Here is an 18,631-nt window from a genome sequence, read left to right as displayed (position 1 = left end):
TAAGCAGCTCAGCCAGCGCTCACTGTTCCTCGCCGCCTGCTCCACACGGGCTGCCGGCTGCGTGTCCAGCCACGGACCACACAGCCCACTTCTCCGCGATCCGCAGAGCCACCCCTTCGAAGCTTCCTTCCTTCCTATTTTCCCCATCCTTAGGGCATTTAAAGTTTCCTCATATAATTTTTAAAAATGTGTTTTTATTGATTTCAGAGGGGAAGGGAGAGGGAGAGAGAAAGAAACATCCATGATGAGAGAGAGTCACGGACCGGCTGCCTCCTGCACGCCCCACACTGGCAATCGAGCCTGCAACCCAGGCACGTGCCCTGACTGTGAATTGAACCCTGACCTCCTGGTTCATAGGTCGACGCTCAACCGCTGAGCCCCGCCGGCCGGGCAGTTTCCTCACATCTTACAGTGACTCTTGTATCATGATTTAGTAATTTCTACATTTAACTGTCCCCACGTCACCAGCTGTGGTTCCTGCCTCCGGACTGGACCCAGGCCGATGCAGGGGTCCTCCGTGTCCTGCTGGTGGGAGGGAGAAGCAGAGGCGAGCACGCAGGAGCCACGGGCACCCCGGGCTTAAAGGAGGTCCAGGGAGATGTGTCCGCGAGAGGCCCGTGGAGCCGACGCTCGCTCACCTGGAAACGGAAGATGGGAGCCCCGTGCACAGCGAGGACGGACAGGTGGACCCCACGGGAAGGCCAACGGCGGTGAACGTGGAGACGGCCAGGTTCCCGCAGAGGCGCTGTCAGTAACGTCGCTATGAAGACGTGGTTTGTAGGAAAAGAGGTGAGCACGGGCTCCAGCAGCCATGGCGGCATCGGGGAGTGTGAGTGTGCCTGACTGGCGTGATGGGGGCAGGGCCATGCCGCGCAGACCCCAGCCCGGCCCGGGGGACCCCACACACGTCCGTGTGAGAAGCAGATCTGAGCAGGGCCGCACTCGAACCCGGCCTTCTCTTCGCTCTCCATTGCGATTCTGGGAAAAGATGGGCCTTTTTATCGAAATGATCAATAATGCAGTTTACATAATTTACCATCAGGAGTTAACGCACATTTCTCCCCAAAGGAGGGAATGTCATAATTTGGCTAGAAAAGTAGGGGCCGGACACTGTTTCCGTCGGAGAGAAAGAGGCCGTTCGCGGGAGTGTGTACAAACGTGCTGAAGTGCTAACTCCTGGTCCCACGCCCGGGAAACCGCGTTAGGGGAGATTAGGGTGAGAACCTCCCAGAAACATTAGGGAAGGAGAAAAGCAACAGGATGCCGCGAGGATGGAGATGGTGCCGGCGGCAGAGGGGATGTTAACAGCAGGACTCCGCGTTCCATGGGTGATGGCTCAGACGTTGAAAGGGCAAAGGGGTAAACACAGTTCCAGGCCCAATGTACCGCGGTGAGGCGCTATGTCATGGACTCTTCGCGCAATTACAGGGGATAAAGTGATGGTTGCGCACGCGTGTGCTTAGCAATGTGTCCTGACATTGCTCGAGGGCTGAGGCACGTCCAGGGGAGCAGCAGTAAACGATGGCTTCCTGGCGAGGTCGCCGGCACAGGATGAGCTCACCGTGGGCAAACACTTGTAAAGGAGGGAGGAGAGCACGTGAGGGAGGAGCCGCCGCCCAGGAGGGACATACAGGTCCTGGGAGAGTGTTGACACGCAGACTTCAGCCACACCCCTGGCACCTCACCTGAACCCCCCTCACACCATGGGCAGCAGCTACTGCGGGAACTCCTGCAGGACTGTGGCTCTGGCTGTGGCTCTGGCTGTGGATATGGGTCCCGCTATGGCTACGGTTCTGGCTCTGGCTCTGGCTGTGGCTGTGGCTGTGGATATGGGTCCCGCTATGGCTGTGGCTATGGCTGGGCCACTAGCCACTTGTCTACAGGGCCTCCTGCCACTAACCACCCCCCCCCCCCCCCCCCGCAGACCATGCCAGGCCTTTGGAACGACCACTCCAAGTCCAGGTGGAATTCCCTGTTTGTGACTCTCACCCCAAAGTGAAGAGCTACTATTGGCCGTGGAAACCTGACGGCAGACGCTGCCAGCCTCGGTGGACCATGAGCTCCATCACGTCCCGAGACAGCAGACCTCCTTCCGAGCTTTTGGCCAATGTGACTTCCGACTATTTTTCCTGTCCCTGCTCCATGGCGGTTGGTGCGAGCACAGGGTTGCGCCATTGGGTTATACTGAATGGGGCACAACCAGCCGTTTCTTAATACAAGGCCTTGCTCCCTTACACGCCCGGTTTCCTCTGTATCGGCCTCAGCCTGGATGCCGGGGGCTCCTGGGGGCTGTGAGCCGGTGGGGGTGAGACTTAGGGTACGTCATGAGGTTTTGTTAGTTGAGTCCAACTGCTGGTTCTTTTGCATATTTATTAATCCATTGCATGTTCATTCATCACACTGCATCTAAGCATAAACACAACATCACAGCCAATGTGTTGTATCTCACGTGGATAAAGGATTCGGACAGGGGGTCAGTGATGGGGTCGTGAACTGTCTGGGATGGAGTGACTGACTTGAGTCTCAGTAATGAAGGGACAACAATATTAACTTGACCATTTAAAAATATTTTCATTGATTTCAGAGAGGAAAGGAGAGGGAGAGAGATAGAAACATCAATGATGAGAGAATCATGGATCGGCTGCTTCCTGCACGCCCCACACGGGATGGAGTCTCAAACCCGGGCATGTGCCCTGACCGGGAATCAAACAGTGACCTCCTGGTTCAGAGGTCAATGCTCAACCACTGAGCCATGCTGGCTGGGCTTAACTTGAGCATTTTTTGAAACCGGTGAACAAGAAATCCCAGAGCCAGCAGAGGAGGGTGCGGCTGCTCAAGGGGACCCGCGGGGACCGGGCCCTCCTCTCCTCCAGGTCCCCCTCCTGCGTGTGAATGTCACACGTTCCGATTCCACGTGGACGCCACACGTGACCCATGTCCCGGGATGGCCCAGGGAACAGGAGTAAGGGTGGCAGTGGCCCTTTTAAAGACACTTTGCCTTTTCACGGCCACGACTGTGTCCCGTGGCCGCTCTTCGCGGAAGGCGGGTGAAGAGAGGAGGCGGTGGACAGGGTTGTGTTTGTCAGCCAACATGTTGCCCAAACCCACAGGCCCTGGATGTCCTGGGAAAAGCAGAAAAGTGGGAGCGAACCCGGTGAGTGGACTTGTCTCCACAGCCCTTGGCGTCTGGGGGCTGAGTCTGCCCCAACCTGTGTCTCCAAGGCCGAGGGCTGAACACAGCCCCCCCACCGTGTGAGCCGTGTCATCATGAGTCCCCACAGGGCTATTCTCTGTTTTTTTTTTGCTCAACATTTTTTATTCTTTTTATTTCCATTTTCATGCAATCTTGTGATTTATGCTGTTCTATATGCAAACATCTCGTTTCATTCCACAGATGTTCCAAGAGAGTTGGAACTGAAATAGTTTCCGTTTCTTCAAATACGTCTTAAACTTGGTTTTCTCTTCCATTTCCTCAACCCACTTTTTTCCCATTGGGGTTTCTATCTTTTTCTTATCCATATGTAGGGTTTCACGGGATATTCTTGATATGATTCCCATGTCATTTCTAGACGTTGCCAATACCGTCTTCCAAACTGTCATTTGTTCATTTCTGTCCTTGTGTGCACAATAGAACAAAACTTTTAGCCCTAGGATTTGTGGTTTTGTAGTTTTGCTTAAGAAGACGTACTTTACTTCTATGTCAAAGCTATCTCACGTTTTCTGTAGTTAATTTTAAAGTTTTGCGTTTTACATTTAGATCATTAATTCCCACGGAGCCCATCTTTCTACATGGGGTTCCAGCTTCCTTGTCACTCTGTTGAGCCAGTTTCTCCAACAGCACCTGTGAAATCACCCATCCTGTGCCAGAGATTGGTGGTGCCCATTGATTACGTGTTGTTTTTAACACATGTATGAGCCTGTCTCTACACACTCTACCATGACCTCCTTACACGTGTGTCGCTTCATGTATTTCAAAAGCTTCCTTTTGTGGCATAGAATTAGGTTTGTTCTACTTGATGTTCCCATTGAAGAGAACCAGACCCAAGGTGTAGAGTTTAAGGACCAGTAGGATTCCCCAGACAAGAACTGTGCTGATGGGAGGAGGGTGTGAGTGGATTTGGCCGCTCTGGGGCGTCCTTGTCTGGATTGTTCCCGAGTGTGGATCTCAACTTCCTGTAAAAGTCAGAGTCAAGTTGTGCCTTTGGGACCCAGGTCAATGAGCGGATCCATATCACCTGGGTGGACTCTGAAATGTCAGAATTCTGCAAGGAAAGAAAAGTGTAAAGTGAGGTGAGGCAACCTGGATACGGGTGACGTGGCCGGAAAGCCAGAGAAAGTCATGCCCGGTTCTGCGGCAGAGGCGAGGGGTGGGGGAGAGGAGGGCGCATTGGTTTGGGGGGAACTTTGAGGCGAACTCCCTGCTGTTAGACTCGGTGCTTCTGGGTTTCTGGGCATCAGCGCCCACCGTGGTCCCAGAGCAGGGGCAGGAGCGGATGGAGCCACGCCTGTGCGGAAGTGCTCGTGGCCAAGGTGGGACGACAGTCTATTCCAGTTCTCTGAGGGACACAGACCCACTCATCACAGCACGACTGGGGATGACGGTTCAGGCGCCTGGAGACACGGCGTCTGGGTGCCGTAACTATTGGAGGACAGGTGAGCGGTGGGCTGCCAGGAGAATTGCCCGGGACGGCAGGGCGTGTGCCGCTTGGCTCTGCCATGTTGGTCCAGTCATGTGACCACTCCCTCAGCCCAGTTTCCTCACGTGGATGTGTGGATGAGCTATCTTCCCAATATTGTGGGGCGCCAGGTTGAACAATCATTTCAAAGGCCATTTGCACGGCGTGAGCCAGTGTAGGAAACTCGGGGTGAATTTCCCTGCTGCCTGGGAGGCGGCCCAGGGGAGCAGTATCAGAGCTTTAAGAGATGAATTAATACGTCTATTCACACGACTCTCCGAGATGCGTCCCCTGTAATTAGTGAGAGATGTTTCGCAATCAACATTTATACTCACTGAAACAGCCAGTTACAAGACTGAAAATCCTGAATGTACTTAAAAACAGCCATTCTCTCTGATGGAATCAGGTTTTCTGTGGTGCGAATCTCTCACTGGCACCAGCATCCAAAATGGGAACCTCCGTGGTTTTCCATGCTGAAACCATAGAAGGCTTTCAAGGCAAAAGTTTTATGGGCCCGAGTGTGCGCTACCCACAATTACAGAACGGAGCGCATGTTTCAGTGCCAAGCCCAGGGAACTGGCGAGTGTTCTGAGTAACAAGCTGTTGTCCAAAATGCTTCAATGTGTTCTCGGCTGGCATCAGGGTGATTAACCCTCTCGGGGTTTGGCTGTATTTGCTTTCTTCATTCATGCTCAGCGAGTAGAAGCGGAATGAACGCATGGAGTGTGCATTGCTCTCTCGTGTTTAGCTGATGCTTATTCAGCGTAAGGACATGTCTTCAGTTTGTGCAGCGTGTCGGTGGTGGAGCCAGGATTTGGGCCCAGTTCCCTGTGATTTCGGATGGTTCACATCGTGAAGACGTGTGAATGACCCCGGGAGTAAGCCATGTGATCTAGGTTTTAGAAGAGGCAAGGCCTGGTGGCCCCTGAAACTTGGCCATAGAGGGGTCAGGTGCTGCGAGTACTTGGATCCATGATGAGATATGAACGGCACTTCAGGGTCGATTTTTGTAGGTGACGTGACCGTACGTAAGGGCACAGCAACGTCAACTCTCTCCTGTGGCTCCAGCCTGCTGGGCACATTTTGGTTTCAACAGACCCCCAAATTCTAGAATCCAAGTCCTTAAAACCATCTCTCCTACACCTTCTAGTATATCGTATATATCTATTATATTTTATATATTATTTATCTACCTATCAGCTATCTATCTATCTATCTATCTATCTATCTATCTATCTATCATCTATCTATCTATATCTATCAATCATTTATCTATCATTATTATCATCTGTCTATTTGTCTATCTACCTATTATCTATCTATCATTTATTTATCTTTATCTATCATCTATCATCTATCTATCTATCATCTATCTATATATCTTCTTCATCATCATCATCTATCTGTCTATGTACCTATCATCTATCTGTTATCTATCTATCTATCTATCTATCTATCTATCTATCTATCATCATCTATCATCATCTATCAATCTACCTGTTTCTTACTGGTTCTGTTTCTTTAGCGAACCCTGACTAGCACACCATCTAATTAGGTAGAAATGAAATGAACTACTAAGTCTCTGGGGGTTCATGGATTTCCTTTGGGCAATTTTGGTCCTTGAACAGGTTAGAGATCAACACTGATTTCCCTAAATTAAGCTTAAAGCCTTCTGAGCATGTCCTGTCCCCTCTGGGTCCTGAGCGCCAGCGTCTGCGTCTCTTTCCTGATCTCACGCCATCAGAGCCCCTACGATGAGCTCGTTCATAAGGGCCGGGGGCTGGGGTAGCTGAGATCTAAGGTTCGGGTCTGAAGACCTTTTCAAATATTCTAAAGTGCGGGACAGCTAGACTGAGCTTCTATAAGTAATTCTCTCTTGGACCTCATCCAGCACGGCTAGAGAGCAGACCACGAATCCTGAGTAGGGGTGGCTGGGGATTGAGAAAATGAAAGAAGGAGACAGACACAGAGACAGAGGGGAAAAGCTGGGATCGGGTGGGATAGCTGGCCCTCTGATGGAGAGACAGTGACCCAGAGCCGGTGCAGTGTGTTTATTATATACAGTATAATTCCAGGAAGTTTTACTAGAGTTTAAGACAAAGGAATTATGTGAAATAATGGTTAAAGATCAAGCTGTAATTCTTCATTCTTGTGTAGCTGTCACTCCTGGCTGAGCCCGGATAATTGCATCCGTTCCTTGTGCCTGGCTGAACTTAGATAATGAAACCCACCCCCTGGCACCTGAGCTAAAGGTCAGGCTGACAACACACCTGCCTCTGGCACGGTATGTCTCCAGGATGTGGCTCTGCCAACGCCGCTGGACTCAGGTGACAATAATTAAGGAAATGCTCATGTGCCTTCCCAGGCGCTCTCTACAAGCTTCAGCAGCAGCCTCCGGACTTCAGCTTCCAACTTCAACCCCGCAGGCTAAGCCAGTGTTTGGGGAGAACAAGGCAGAAGCTAATAGGAACCTGGATGATTAGCCTTCCCTGCCAAACCTGTTGGAGGCAGAAGATGTAGAAGAATGATGCTCACATAGGCTTGTTTCCATGATCACCTCAGCTGTGTAGCCACGAGAGTGCATGGTGAGTCCCCGTTCGCCTGTTTCGTGCAGGTCGGCGAGTCCTCAGAGGGAAAACCTTGTAAACCAACACTTGGTGCTTCCCAGAGCGGTTCCATCTGAAAATGTGGCTCCAACGATGAGCTGGATCCGCAGTCAGGTACCATCATCCCGCACAGGCCGGAGGACACGGGTTCCTGTGCGTGGCATCATGTGGTATCCTCTGAAGGTGACACAGAGGAGCAAAGTGAAGGGAAGAGAGAAGGGAGAAGTCCACTTGTGGGAGATTCTCTTTTGTGGGAAATGAAGTTCCAGCAACCGATTCTCTGCTTGATTGTTTATAAAGGACTATTCCTTCCAAGAGAGACAAGCCTTGAGCGCTCCGTGCTTCTCTCTGCCTCGGCCACTGACGGGTGTAGGTTGCTGGGGCTGATGGCTCATACGTGTTTTTTAAAAGTTATTTTATTGAGTGTATTGGGGTGACCCTGGTCAACAAAACCACATAGTTTTCAAGTGTAAAGCAACAAGATACCATCTGCACACGGCATCGTGCGCCCATCACCCCACAAAGTCTCTTTCTGTCCCCATTTCTCCCCCTTTGCCCCTCCCCCTCGCCCTCCCTGCCCCACCACTTTTCCTCTGGCCCTCACCACACTGTTGTATGGCTCTGGCTGTGGCTCTGGCTGTGGATACGGGTCCCGCTATGGCTGCGGCTACGACTGGGCCACTAGCCACTTGTCTACAGGGCCTCCTGCCACTAACCCCCCCCTGCAGACCATGCCGGGCCTTTGGAACGACCCCTCCAAGTCCAGGTGGGATTCCCTGTTTGTGACTCTCACCCCAAAGTGAAGAGCTGCTATTGGCCGTGGAAACCTGACGGCAGACGCTGCCAGCCTCGGTGGACCGTGAGCTCCATCACGTCCTGAGACAGCAGACCTCCTTCCGAGCTTTGGCCAATGTGACTTCTGACTATTTTTCCTGCCCCTGCTCCATGGCGGTTGGTGCGAGCACAGGGCTGCACCATTGGGTTATACTGAATGGGGCACAACCAGCCGTTTCTTAATACAAGGCCTTGCTCCCTCACACGCCCGGTTTCCTCTGTATCGGCCTCAGCCTGGATGCTGGGGGATCCTGGGGGCTGTGAGCAGGTGGGGGTGAGACTAGGATACGCCTGTGCGGGGAGGGGAGTCCCACTTAGACAGCCAGGTGGGGGCCACAGATCCCTCTGGTCCCCGTGTACCCGCTGTGCAGGCGTTAGACGGCGCCTGAACCTCAGAAAACCTGTTTCCATCCCATAAAAAGAGGCGTGATCTCCGACCCAGGCCCATCGTCATGGCGATGAGAGGGGTCCTCAGTGTGGACCAGTGGCCGGCACAGGGGACAGTGCATGGAAAGGGTTGTGTGTTGTAGTTGCCAAGCAACCCCCTCTGTCATGTGGCGTCACATGTAGTGCATCGTCTTCGCCGGTTCCGAGGGGCCCAGCTGGGACTTGGGGATCTGATCATCCTGTTTCTGTCTCCTTGTCTCTCACGGGAACCCGTGGAGGCAGGGGGACGGCTGTGTGACCCGAGTGCCAGGCATTGCCTCCTCCACAACGTGGATGACCCAGGGGCGTGGAGGGCTCTATAGAGTGAAGGGATTTTACATTTCCTTTTTTTAAAAATATTTTTTATTGTTGATAGTATTACAGATATCTCCCCTCCTCCCAGCCCGCAGGTCTTCACCAGCCTGTGGCCCTGGCTGTGCCTATAAGTATATACGGTCTCTGCTCTATCTCTTCTCGTGCCCCAGCCCCACATCGAGGGTGTCGGTCTGGCCCATGCCTCCTGCTGCGGGTCTCATTCTGTTGGCCAATTTGTTTGTTCATTAGATTCCACAGATGAGTGAGGTCACGTGATCTGTGTCTGTCTCACTTTGGCTTATCCCACGGAGCATCATGCTCTCAGGTCCCTCCATGCTGTCCGCAAGGACAAGGGATCCCCCTATTGCAGCTGCTCAGTGTTCCACGGTGCACATGTCCCACAGGATTTTACTTTCAATGCTTAGGAATTACTCAGGGTTATTTTGGTTTTCTTTTCCACAGAGTAAACACAGAGTCATAATATGTGTGTTCATTGTATTCAAGGGTGACCGTGTAGCATCATCTTTCATAACCCATATCCATCATCTCACTGACGCACTGCAGAAAGTCCCTTAGCGGGGTGCAGGGGCCAGGATCAAGGCCACCGCCCGTGGTCTCTGCTCCATATTGAAGTCCAGCTTCTGACCGGCTTAGCCTGAGCTCCCAGCTGCAGCCCATGGTGGGTGGGGGCTGCCGGCCACAGGCCCTGTGGCTGCTGAAGCCCACGTGTGGTGAGTGTGGGCCACAGAGCAGGAGAGAGCGAGGGAGAACCAGAAGGCAAGCATGAGCAAGAGCGCGGGAACTCCGTCTGACTTCACCTGCAGTGACCCCGCCCTCCTACCCAGGGATCCTTTCCCAGGCGAGACGGACAGGCCAGCACTGTCCCTCCCACCCCACCCTCACTGCCCACGTGCCCCTCCCTTTCCCCATGGGGTCTGCCGGGAGGGGATGGGCCCGGGGTTCCCTGGGGCATGGACGGAGCTTCCTGGGGGAGCTGCCCAGGGGCCACGCCTGCCCTGTCTTCCCTCTCCTTTCTTCCGAATATTCGTAAGCGGGCCGGTCCCCACAGGACATCACTGCATGGCTGTGTCTGCACGTGCCTCCTGGTAAGTTCACGTTGCCTCCGTCAGGTATCGCCACGACCATCTCTCATGAGGAGTGGATGTAAAGCACAGTTTAATGGGAGAGCGAGCCTTCCCTGCCCCTCCCAGGCCCACATGTTACCTGTGGTGTGGCTGGTGCTGGGTGTGACCGAGGCTGGGCTTGGTGCTAGGCCTCTGGGCTGGTCAGACGGGGGGAAGCGGGGAAAGAACCAGAGGAAGCACATGTTCCATCGGACCTGGTCACGCTCTGGTCTTTCCTGCATCACTGTCACCTCAGGATGTGCCAAGGCCTCTCTCTCTCCCTCTCCCTCTCTCTCTCTCCCTCTCTCTCTCTCTCCTTCTCTCTCTCTCATTCTCTCTCTCTCTCTCTCTCTCTCTCTCTCATCCTTCCTCTCTCTCTCTCTCTCTCTCTCTCATCCTTTCTCTCTCTCTCTCTCCCTCTCTCTCTTTCATCCTTCCTCTCTCCCTCTCCCTCTCTCTCTCTTTCATCCTTCCTCTCTCTCTCTTTCATCCTTCCTCTCTCTTTCTCTCTCTCTCTCACCCTCCCCCCTCTCTCTCCCTCTCTCCCCCCCCCACCTGTGTGAGTCAGAGTTCTCAGGAGAAACAGAACAGGAGGAGCTCTACAGATGTGTCCCTCTGCTCTGTCCACGGGGGGATTGGTACAGGACGGGCTCACGTCATCCTGGGGCCGCAAGGCCCATGACCGGGCACCTGCGAGACCAGGAAGCAGGGAAGTCAAATGCACAATTCAGTCTGAACCCAAAGACCTGAGAACCGGCCACGGCCGTCCAGGGCAGGAGGTGGACGTCCCACCTCAAGCAGACAGAACACACTGCCCTCCTCTGCCTTTCTGTCCCATCGGCCCACATTGGGGAGGGCCGTCTTCTCACTCATCCACTGACTCAAATGCAAATCTCTTCATGAACCCTCCCTGGGCCCAGCCCGGTGACAGAATTAACCATCACATCATCCCATTTGCCAACATCCCAACACACACACAAATGATGAAGAAAAATCAATTTAAATGCAAGAAATCAATATGGCAACAAGATGTTTATTAAGATTAATTTAAACTTTTCTCGCAGGAAAGTTATTGATCAAAAATGAAAGCATTCTAAAGTCAATGAAACAGCAAAGGAAAAGGTTTTCAAAAAGTTGTGGAACATTCCGGGTGATTTCCTTGACTCCAAAGTCTGACCGGTTCCTTCAGGTGCTTGAGGATGAGGTTGGCTTTTCGAGTAGAAGATGGAATTGCTCGGATGGAGGGTTGTGGACGTGGATGCTGGCGGCCGGGGTAGACCAGCTGGCTGAGTTTCTCTGGAAGCTTCTCAGTAACATCCATACAAACAGAATCTTCTGCAGTAAGATGGGCGGTTGCCACCGTAGCCGTAGACGCCAGAGCCCCAGCCGTAGCCGCAGCCCAGGCCACCGTAGCCACAGCCGTAGCCACAGCCATAGCCATAGCCCAGGCCGCCATAGCCATAGCCCAGGCCGCCATAGCCACAGCCACCATAGGCACAGCCCACGCCGTTGTAGCCGTAGCCCAGGCCTCCGTAGTAGTTGCCGTAGTAGCTCATGGTCTCAGGAGGGAAGGGTTTGATTGACGAGCAGGGAGAAGGTGTCCTCAGTCTGAGCATCACCATGGACCATGGTCCTTTTATACACACCTCTGTTGTGGGCAGGACACACTGCAGGACTGTTTACAACGTATTTCCTACTAATTTGCTTGAATGCACGTCCCGAATCTTGGCTTTATTAGACAATGTGAGGCCCTCGTAAGGGAGGTGACTTTGCCGTTGAGTCAGCATTCCTATGACAAAACCTTGCGCCTCTAATGTGTTTTCTTGTTCTCACTTTATAACCCTCGCTCACCCTCTATTCCTGAAGCCTGAAGTATGTGACTCCTCCTTCATCCAGTGTCATCATCGACCAGCTTCCAAAATGCTGAGTTTTCAGTTCTCTCGTTACATCCGTGAAGATCACGCGAGGGTCTTCCTCGGAAGGAAAGGCACTGCTCTCATCCACAGAGCGCATGGGGGGGTGGGGGGGGGGGCCTGGAGGCCTTGCTGGGGTTATCATCTGCTTTAATCAGTGCATTCCGTGCAGCAGGAGAGGGTATAGAACTGCATTTTGAATCTTTATAAACTCATCGTCAGGATCTAATAACTGTCACTATCCCACATTTGTTCATCTTCTCCAGTGTGCTTTTTTCTTACTGTTGTTATTTCTGCTGAATATTTAAAAACCAATCCAAGACAAGGTTTATCATAATTAACTTTTTCCACGTTGGGACTCAAGTTCCCCTTAGATATAATGTCACTTAACCCTTTTTGAAGATCTAATAGTGTTTCCCCCAGTCCTTTCTTTCATGCTGTCATAGTTTGAGGAAGCCGTACTGTTGTCCTGTCGCATTGTCATATTTAAGCGTGGCTCCTGTGTTCCTTGATGCCCCCGCCCCCACCCCCACCCCCCGCCCATGTCCTCTAGCTCTCACACCGTTAGCGTCTTCCCAGGTAAATGTGGAGCGTTGATGTGATCCTGGTCATTCTCTTTATGTCGGTTAATCCTCACCCGAGGATATTTTTCCATTGATTGTTAGGGAGAGTGGGAGAGAGAGGGAAAGACAGAGAGAAACACAGTGATTGGTTGCCTTCTGCATGAACTCCGACCAGAGCCTGGCCTGGGCCAGGGAGGAGCATGCAACCAAGGTCCGTGTCCTTGACCAGAATCGAACCCGGGACCCTTTGGCCCGCAGGCTGATGCTCTATCCGCTGAGCCACACCAGCTAGGGCTCGCCTTATTTTTTAATAAGAAAGATTCTTGATAGGCGCTCTGTCTACTTTCTTTTTCTAATTTATTTTATTATTTTTAAAATGTTTATTGCATTTATTGGGGTGACATGGGTTAATAAAATTATATAGCTTTCAGGTGTGTGACTCTAGAGTACATCATCTGTCTGTTCCACTGTGTGTTCACCACCCCAAGTCCAGTCTCCTTCCCGCACCATTTGTCCCCCCTTTACCCTCTCCTGCCTCCCCATCCCTCCCCTCTGGTCACCACCACGCTGTTGTCTGGGTCTAGGAGGACTTTTTTGCTTCACCCTTTCCTCCCCGCCCCGCCCCACCCCCGGGACCGCTGTCAGGCTGCTGTCTGCGCTGAGGAGGCACGGGGGGGGGGGGGGGGGGGGGGGCGAGTGCTCACCCTTCACGCCCAGCGATGTTGGGTTTGTCAGTGAGTCCACAATGTTCACACTTGGTCATGGGAACCTAGACCCACTGTTGCTAGAAGCTGTAAAATGTTGACTTTAAAACCTGATCGCTCCACCCCAGACCCCATCCCATGACCAGGCCACCCCTGGGGCTCCACAGCGACACCTCCTGTTCCCCATGGACACCTCCTGTTCCCCATCCACACCTCCTGCTCCCCATGGACACCTCCTGTTCCCCATGGACACCTCCTGTTCCCCATCCACACCCCCTGTTCCCCATGGACACCTCCTGTTCCCCATGGACACCTCCTGTTCCCCATCGACACCTCCTGTTCCCCATGGACACCTCCTGTTCCCCATCCACACCCCCTGTTCCCCATGGACACCTCCTGTTCCCCATCCACACCTCCTGTTCCCCATGGACACCTCCTGTTCCCCATGGACACCTCCTGCTCCCCATGGACACCTCCTGTTCCCCATCCACACCCCCTGTTCCTCATGGACACCTCCTGTTCCCCATGGACACCTCCTGTTCCCCATCCACACCCCCTGTTCCCCATGGACACCTCCTGTTCCCCATGGACACCTCCTGTTCCCCATGGACACCTCCTGTTCCCCATGGACACCCCCTGTTCCCCATGGACACCTCCTGTGCCCCATGGACACCTCCTGTTCCCCATGGACACCTCCTGTTCCCCATGGACACCTCCTGTTCCCCATCCACACCTCCTGTTCCCCATCCACACCTCCTGTTCCCCATCCACACCTCCTGTTCCCCATGGACACCTCCTGTTCCCCATGGACACCTCCTGTTCCCCATGGACACCCCCTGTTCCCCATCCACACCTCCTGCTCCCCATGGACACCCCCTGTTCCCCATGGACACCCCCTGTTCCCCATCCACACCTCCTGTTCCCCATGGACACCTCCTGTTCCCCATGGACACCCCTTGTTCCCCATCCACACCTCCTGCTCCCCATGGACACCTCCTGTTCCCCATGGACACCCCCTGTTCCCCATCCACACCTCCTGCTCCCCATGGACACCTCCTGTTCTCCATGGACACCTCCTGTTCCCCATGGACACCTCCTGCTCCCCATGGACACCTCCTGTTCCCCATCGACACCTCCTGTTCCCCATCATGAGGCAGGACAGGCTCCCCGAGTCCCTCTTCAAAGGAGCTTCTGTGCAAAGTTAATAGCAGGCGGGGTGACCACAGCGGGGTGACCGGCAGCTCAGAGCGTCTGCAAAGAGCTGCTGGGCGTCTCCCTGGGCGGCGGGCGCTCCCCAGCCTGATGCTCACGGTGACGCAGGGTCCTCGCCATCTCCGCGCCTTGAGGAGAAAGTCTCTTCTACTTGGAACAGCCTCGCGCTCCTTGTCAACCACCATGTGGATGCACTCGCCGTCTGGGCTCCGGCTCCACGCACCGACATGGGCGTGTGCGGCCTCGGGTTTGCTTTCCTGAGTCCGGGCGAGGACGATTGGCTTCCACACAGCCGGCCACGCGTGGGCGGACGAGGAAAGCTGTGTGCAGCCCCGTCTATAAATTTAATGAATTGCTTTCATGGGAGGGAAAGATTTTTCATCTCAAGACAATGTTCCTCAGGGATGAGTGGCCCTGATTCACTGACCAACTGCAAACACGCGTCTCTCCTGTTACAAACAGGCCTGTTCCTGATGCTTACGTTAATTTTTAACTTGATTTTTATCACTGACACGATTACAGGGGTCCCCAGCCCCCTTCGCCCACCTCCACCAGCCCCCGTGCCCTCCGGCGTCGCCACACTGTGTGCTGCCTGTGGGTGGTGCACGTTGTTCTGTGGCTGACCCTTCACCTTCTCTCATCCAGTCCCCCTCACCCCCCGCCTCTCTGACAGCTGTCAGTCTGCTCCGTGGATCCTGGCCTGTGTCTATTTTGCTCATTGGATACCACACTGGCTTATTTCACTCAGCGTAATGCTCTCTAGGCCCCTCCATTCTGTTGCAAAGGATAAGAACTCCCTTTTCACGGCTGCATAGTGTTCCCTGGTGTAGATGCACCACAGCTTTTCTACCCACTCGTCTACTGAAGGGCACTTGGGCTGTTTCCAGATCTGAGCTATTGTAAGTAACACTGCTATGGACATAGGGATGCATGCATTCTTTCTGATTGGTGTTTCAGGTTTCTTAGGATGTATTCCCAGAACTGGGATGACTGCGTCCAATGGCAGTTCCATATTTAATTTTCTGAGGAAACGCCACACCGTCTTCCACAGTGGCTGCACCAGCCTGCACCCCCACCAGCAGGGCCCGAGGGCTCCCTTTTCTCCGCATCCTCGCCTGCACTTGTCGTTTGTTGATTTTTGATGGCAGCCATTCTGACAGGTGTGAGGTGATGATCAGTGACATTGAGCATCTTTTCATATGCGTCTTGGCCTTCTGTACATCCTCTTTGGAACGGTGTCTGTTTAGGTCCTTTGCCCGTTTTAAATACGTGTTAATTTTTGTGTTTGATTACATTTTCACTCCTGCTACTGAGCACTGACTTTGTATTCTTTCCCATTAATGTGTGATTCCACATTCAGACATCTGTTATCTGTTTCCTGGGAGGAAATGTTGGCCTGCCGTGGACTCCTGTCACAGAGCGACCCAGGCCCCTGACCTAGACGTGGGGACGAGGAAGGCGTACTGTGGCGTGTTCCCTCCCACCCTCCTTCCTGGGCACCGCGGGCCCCAGGGTTGACCTGGCTCTGGTGTAGCTGGAGCTTCTGAGCGACGCGCACAGCTGGCGAGCAGCGGGGAGGGCCCAGGGACACAGAGTTGGTGGGCGCGCCTGCACAGAACCGATGTTTGCATGCTCGGGGTCAACCACGTGCAGTTCTCCGCGTGTAGAGAGAAAAATTCCGTCTGCAGGAGAACATGCTCAGTGTTTTTAATTTTAAATGAAACTTAGTTCTCATGGCTGAGTTGTGTTTCTAACCCGGCATTGGCAGGTCTCCAGTCAGCTGACACGCACTGTGCAATGGTGTGTCCCGGCAGCACGTTTTAGAAGATGCTTTGCCTGCTGTGTATACACAGTAATTTGCCCTGTTTTATGGGGTCATTTTAAGGACACGGTTGTCCAGTTCTCTCATCGGATCATCTGAGGGGTCGATGTTGTGGACTTGTCTCCCAGGGATCTGTGGCCACAGGATGGAGGGCGAGGATGGAGGAGACCCTCCCCTCCCCTTTCCATGGACGCTAAATCCTGCCCCGTTATGGCTGCCGGGCGCTGTCCAAGGTGCTGGCCACTGGACTCTCTGGATGGCACTGTGGTCTTGGTAGTACCTGACTTCTCTCTCTCTTGTGACATAGACCGTGGCGGCTTTAGGCCATTGGAAAAATTCCAGTGTGTGGTAGGGCCACACTGATCAAATTCTTTACTCGCTGAGAAAACAAGGTACGACTTCTCATAGTTTACGGCAAAGCGTAGACGCCCTTCGTTAATCCTAACTCTGCAGCATGCCTGGCTTACGTGAGGAGCTGACTGGTGAGTGAATGAACAAAGGATGAGTGAGTGAGTGACTACGTATATGCAATGGACTTCGTAATAGAAATGGTCGATCATAAGGAGATTTATGGAACAGCAGCAAGGCTCTCAGAGTGGGCACCACCTCCCTCTGTCCCATGGGCCTGGACACGAGGTCCGTGTCAGTGACGTCGGACACAGCTTCCAGAGAGAAGTCAGAGCCGACACGGGGGACTCCCACAGAAGCGTGTCATGAAGTGGGGTTAGCCCTGGCAGGTGTGTTCAGGGGTGAAGGTGTTGGCCCATTGAGGGGCAGCCTCCCTCTGTCCAGCACTGGCATCTGTGGCCGGGACAGGGCCGGTCTCCACTCTCCATGGTTGTAGCAGAACCCACTCTGCTCACCCATCACCTCGGGGTGCGCTGCTCCCTGGGGCTCTCTACCAGGAGGTCGTTGGCTGGGCTAGGAAATCAGTGCATCTGCACTTGGCTCCATCGGGTGGGAGCCAGCTGTGTTCTCCGTCTGCCTGCAGGACATTGGTGGTGACCGATGGGCCTTGCTCCTTCTCAGGAAAACCAGAAGGCCTTCTCCCACTTTCAGATGCTCAGCCTTGAGGCAGGACAGAGCCACGGCCGACTTCTGATGTGCCACTCAGCAACTCTCCACCAAAGCTTCTCTCTGGGGAACAGTGATGGTATGAAGCAAATAATAAGAACAAACATGATCGCAGAACCTACTGTGTGCCGGACACTGCTCCACGGGCCCGACACACATGGACTACGTTAACCCTCAGAATCGCCCCGTGGGGTGGGTGGTATTGTTACCAGCCCATTTCCAGATGAGGCCACTGAGGCTCATGGTTATAGTGGTTGCACAGCCATAAGTGACAGAGATACGACTTGAACCCAGAGAGTGATTCTAGAACTTTCTCTGGAATCAACTGTGCTCTTGGGAAACCTAGGAAGTCATCTAAGAATATGTGTTTAGAAGCTACTTGACTCGATGATTGAATTTAGCTCTGAGCTTCGGCACAACAAAGACATGGTCCTCGGTGAGGGTTCTCCTGGTTTGAGCTGTTCTACCCAGGACCCTGGTTTGTTGGTGAAACCTACTAGGTGTCACTGCCAGGTTCATTCTTCATACCCTTCATACCCCCTTGTAGCCAGAACACAAAGACTACAACTATGTTGAAAACTTAAAGAAAACTCTTCCATGAAAGTGCGGTTTCATAAATGAAGTGTCACTGTGTCTGTTTTCTGGCTGTAGATTCAGATATTAATGTGAAACCCCTGGAAAAGTATTTGGGGTTTTAAAAATAGAAACAAAAAAGGGAACATGAATGCAAGCGAGAAAGGAATTCCACTTTATCAGGTTTAGGTTTATCAGGACTGCTGTTCCAGAATTTCAAGCGAAGGCCTTTTTGTCAAACGTCTCATGAAGCTGAGTTATAGCTTCGGGCTTTTCATAGTAAACCACCTCTCACGTAAAACGAGAATTCCTGAAGGGACGAAAATGGTTTGGAGCAGCAGGGACGTGGTGGAGAAACTCCAGGTGAAGGTAGATTCTCATGACCTGTTGACTATCAGCCGAAAGAAGGTAAAGGTATTGGTTGACTGGAGTAGGTGAGTGTCTATGGGAAATGATGTTCCTGCCATAAGGCTGGTTACAAATGGATAATTTGAGGAGCTGGTGTGAGCAGCTTCTTGAAAATGAGACGATCCATTCTTATTAATGACTCCCAGATGAGTCAGATATGGCTAAACCATAATAGACATTTTCAGTGTCCCCTGGGGCCATGCCTTCAATCAGGAGTCAACAAATTACCCAAACGGGTCCTACACATTAGCCAGTGACACGCCTTGTGTTGTGGGTCCCACCCACGCGGAGGGTGTATAAAAGGCTCCTGTGAGGAGAGGGGGCCAGACCGAAGTCACCTCCAGCCCTTCTCTACCCAACGACACCCTCCCCACCAGCACC

The 18,631-nt window shown here is 53.0% G+C and overlaps 1 protein-coding gene across 1 annotated transcript; it reads right to left on the bottom strand.

Moving 5' to 3' along the window:
* Positions 1–10,637: 10,637 nt before the first annotated feature.
* LOC307097246 (uncharacterized protein) lies at positions 10,638–11,537 on the bottom strand (the record flags this gene model as incomplete). Its single annotated transcript, XM_079767247.1, has 2 exons — positions 10,638–10,671; positions 11,305–11,537. The coding sequence occupies 2 exons, from the start codon at positions 11,535–11,537 to the stop codon at positions 10,638–10,640; spliced, it is 267 nt and encodes an 88-aa protein (XP_079623373.1).
* Between the last annotated feature and the right edge of the window lie 7,094 nt (positions 11,538–18,631).

Source organism: Cnephaeus nilssonii (assembly GCF_951640355.1).
Source record: "Cnephaeus nilssonii genome assembly, chromosome: 3".
NCBI lineage: Eukaryota > Metazoa > Chordata > Mammalia > Chiroptera > Vespertilionidae > Cnephaeus > Cnephaeus nilssonii.
The sequence above is the reverse complement of the archived record's forward strand: the minus strand, read 5'-3'. Positions and strand labels throughout refer to the sequence as shown.